A 3436-nucleotide genomic window follows, 5' to 3' on the forward strand; every position below is an offset into this window, starting at 1 on the left:
AAAACGTTTTGCTAATGAAAGACACACCTTCAGACCAGTGCAAATGTTTAACTCATGAAAATTTTATGTTCAAATTGAAAGGTTTGAAACAAAATTATTGTAACGACTGGTGGACTATGATTTTATGTAATACTTCTTTGGATTCGAAGTGCTGGAATGATATGGAATATAATGGATAATGAATGTGATACTAGTTCTGATGGCAAAAAAATACTAATTTCTATGGATTTAAGTACAATCTGTGTATGGAAAGAATGGGAAAAAAACTCAGAAAATAAAGTACGTTTAGTAAACCACGAAACAAGTTCAGGTGAACTTAAAGAAAAATTGATTGATTCTATCTATATTATGATGAAGCATTTTAATTTAAAATGAGTTCGAGTCGGTGAATTTCAAAAAGACCAACGCAATGAAAATGTGCGAATCCTTCAAGTTGATTTTGCGATGTCTTTTGGCTGTGAATACCAGAATGAAGTTCAAAGCGCACTCTGGTCACGAACAAGTGTTCTTTTATTTACTGCTGCAAGTTTTTACAAAGGCCATTGCCAAACATATCTAATATGCTCAGATGCAAATTCGAAAGACAAGGATACATTTTTTGTTTTCATCACTAAGTTATTTGACTTGATGCATAAAGAAAATGAAGACTTACCTTCAGCGGAAATTATTTGGAGTGGCGGCCCTTCATCGGAATTTAAGAACCGTTATATGGTTAAACTAACATCAATGTTGAGCGAAAAGTACAAAAGGCCCTTTTATTGGAAATATTTTGCTACATCGCATGGAAAAGGTGTGATAGACGGAGTTGGCGGAAATATCAAAAGACTTGTAAGAGAGAAAATGATGAGCCAAAACGAACATGTTGTTGTCCAATCAGCCAAGGACTTTTCTTATTTAGCTTCTCAATTAGTCACAAAAAGCGATAACTGGATTTTCCAACTTTCATTTTATTAAAACTGTGGAGAAAGTTGTGGAGTGCAGAAAACATTGAATTTCCCAAGACAAAACTGTATTTACATATTGATGTTTACATATATTATAGATTTAAGTTGAACTATGTCCCGTACGTGATGCGACTTGTCTGTACGTGACAAATATAAAAAAATGTTTTTGAATTATAAATATATGTTTTAATTAATTTTTTTTTTCGCTAGTAGCAAGCTTGATTTTTAGTTATAATTTCCTTCGAAGACACTTTTTGTGCACCTGTAATATATTCGCTGAAATCTAAATAAAACTATAACGATTTTGAATGTTGGTTGACTTGATGTATAATATATAATCTATTAAATTAGAGAAAAAAATATATATCTGATAAAACAATTAAGTGCTATATGTGATATAAACCGTAAAATTAGTTGAACTTGTCTGTACGTAACAGTGGAATGTACCATAAGTCACTCATAATTCCCGTCCTGCTATATGGTGCAGAGGCTTGGACGATGTCAACAACGGATGAGTCGACGTTGCGAGTTTTCGAGAGAAAAGTTCTGCGAAAGATTTATGGTCCTTTGCGCGTTGGTCACGGCGAATATCGCATTCGATGGAACGATGAGCTGTACAAGATATATGACGACATTGACATAGCTCAGCGAATTAAAAGACAGCGGCTACGCTACATCATGTTGTCCGGAAGGACGAAAACACTCCAGCTCTGAAAGTATTCGACGCAGTATCCGCCGGGGGAAGCAGAGGAAGAGGAAGACCTCCACTCCGTTGGAAGGACCAAGTGAGGAAGGACTTGGCTTCATTTGGAATATCTAATTGGCGCCACGTAGCGAAAAGAAGAAACGACTGGCGCGCGGTTGTTAACTCGGCTATAATCGCGTAAGAAGTGACTACGCCAATTAAGAAGAAGAAGRAGAATCTATCTCTTGCTCGAAAATGGAAAAAGTTATCAGATCAAACTGGAGAACAAATAATTTCATTTCGCCAAAAGCTAATCGAGATAGATATAGGGTTATACTTGTATATATATAACTGATCAGGCGGCCGTGCAAGTTGTAACTTGAGTAGAAATTAAGATATCTTAGTGAAACTTGATATGTAACTACTGCCACGACCACAAATCCCCATTAACGTAAAACACATAAAGTGCTATAACTAAGCACTAAATTGAGATATGTATATGGCTATAATTTGGCACAAGAAATCTCAGTAGCAAGGGGCACCTGTGGGAAATTTTTTTTGAAAAAGTGGGTGTGGCCACGCCCTCTAATATGTTTAATGTATATATCTCCTAAACCACTAAAGCTACAAAAACCAAGTTTGCTGAGTAAAAGTCTTATAAGAACTTATAAGAAGTGTAAAAATTAATAAAATGGGAGGATAAGGAGGAGATAACCCCCGATGAATCAATAATTAAATACGCCAGAGACATTAAATTTTAACACCAGGATGGCTTGAGAGAGCTTTTTTTGGAGATGGTGTGAAAATTGGGCAATGGGCCTACCGCACACTTTTTGGTGAGATCCCATATCTCGGGGACCGATTAATCGATTTCAACAAAATTTAGTAGTGGCATTCTTTTTACATTCTTATATCACATTATGAAAATGGGCGAAATCGGAAAACAACCCTGCCTTCTTCCATATATCAAAAATTCTTGAAATCCAATAAAAACTGATCAAGACAAGCGAGCGTGTTTTATACATAACAGTGTATCTTTGTGCCCAAAATAGATAAATTTTAGCGAAAACTTGGCTTAGCCCCTATATAACTATTATCAGAATTTTCGAACATCCAACTGACTTTACTCTATATGATTAGTTTTACACCTTAAAGTATTTATCTGGCTTTGATTCTAGCAAGTTGCAAGAGTATAAAATTTTCGGTTGCACCCGAACTTAGCCCTTCCTTACTTGTTTTATAATATTTTTCCAGAGTCTGTATTTTGTGATTCACTTTTTTATTAGCAGTTATGGAGCTTAAAACTGAGACAAATAAATACTTTTAAAAACTATCTCACCTCTCGTCAAAAAGTTTTCTGTGTACGACAATTCGGATCCAGATTCATCATCCTTTTTATTTGTCCATTTAGATTCCAAGGATAACTTGTTTGCAGCTAACTTTGAAATGAAATCCGAATGACGGGTTTTTGGTTGATCCGCCCTTTCACATTCAGCGTCTGAAGTGTTTGTTCCAATATATGACATAATTCAAAAAGTATCAACTAAGCAGCTGTCTTCAATAGAATGAACTGAACACAAATATAAGAATGTTACTTTTATATACAACATTAGAGGTTTGCTTCTTCTAGAAGGCGCTCATTTACAAACCACAAAATAATAATAGTGTTATCAATCCCATTAATTTCGGGATTGACTTGATTAACCTAAAAATATTAAATTAAGATGAAATAAGATGTATATCATCATAAAAATATGTTCAACTATAAACCAGAATATTATAACTTACATTAAACAGGAGTCTTCGA

The 3436-nt window shown here is 34.6% G+C and overlaps 1 protein-coding gene across 1 annotated transcript in view; it reads right to left on the reverse strand.

Annotated features, from left to right (window-relative positions):
* LOC108970869 overlaps positions 1 to 3185 on the reverse strand; it is a 32682-nt gene extending 29497 nt beyond the window's left edge. The window contains exon 1 of the mRNA XM_018936550.1: positions 2969 to 3185. Within this exon, the coding sequence (XP_018792095.1) occupies positions 2969 to 3155 (187 nt within the window). The 5' untranslated portion in view covers positions 3156 to 3185. The remainder of the gene's footprint in view (positions 1 to 2968) is intronic.
* Between the last annotated feature and the right edge of the window lie 251 nt (positions 3186 to 3436).

Source organism: Bactrocera latifrons, unplaced genomic scaffold (assembly GCF_001853355.1).
Source record: "Bactrocera latifrons isolate USDA-ARS-PBARC rearing strain unplaced genomic scaffold, ASM185335v1 scaffold_311, whole genome shotgun sequence".
In the NCBI taxonomy this organism is placed as follows: Eukaryota; Metazoa; Arthropoda; class Insecta; order Diptera; family Tephritidae; genus Bactrocera; species Bactrocera latifrons.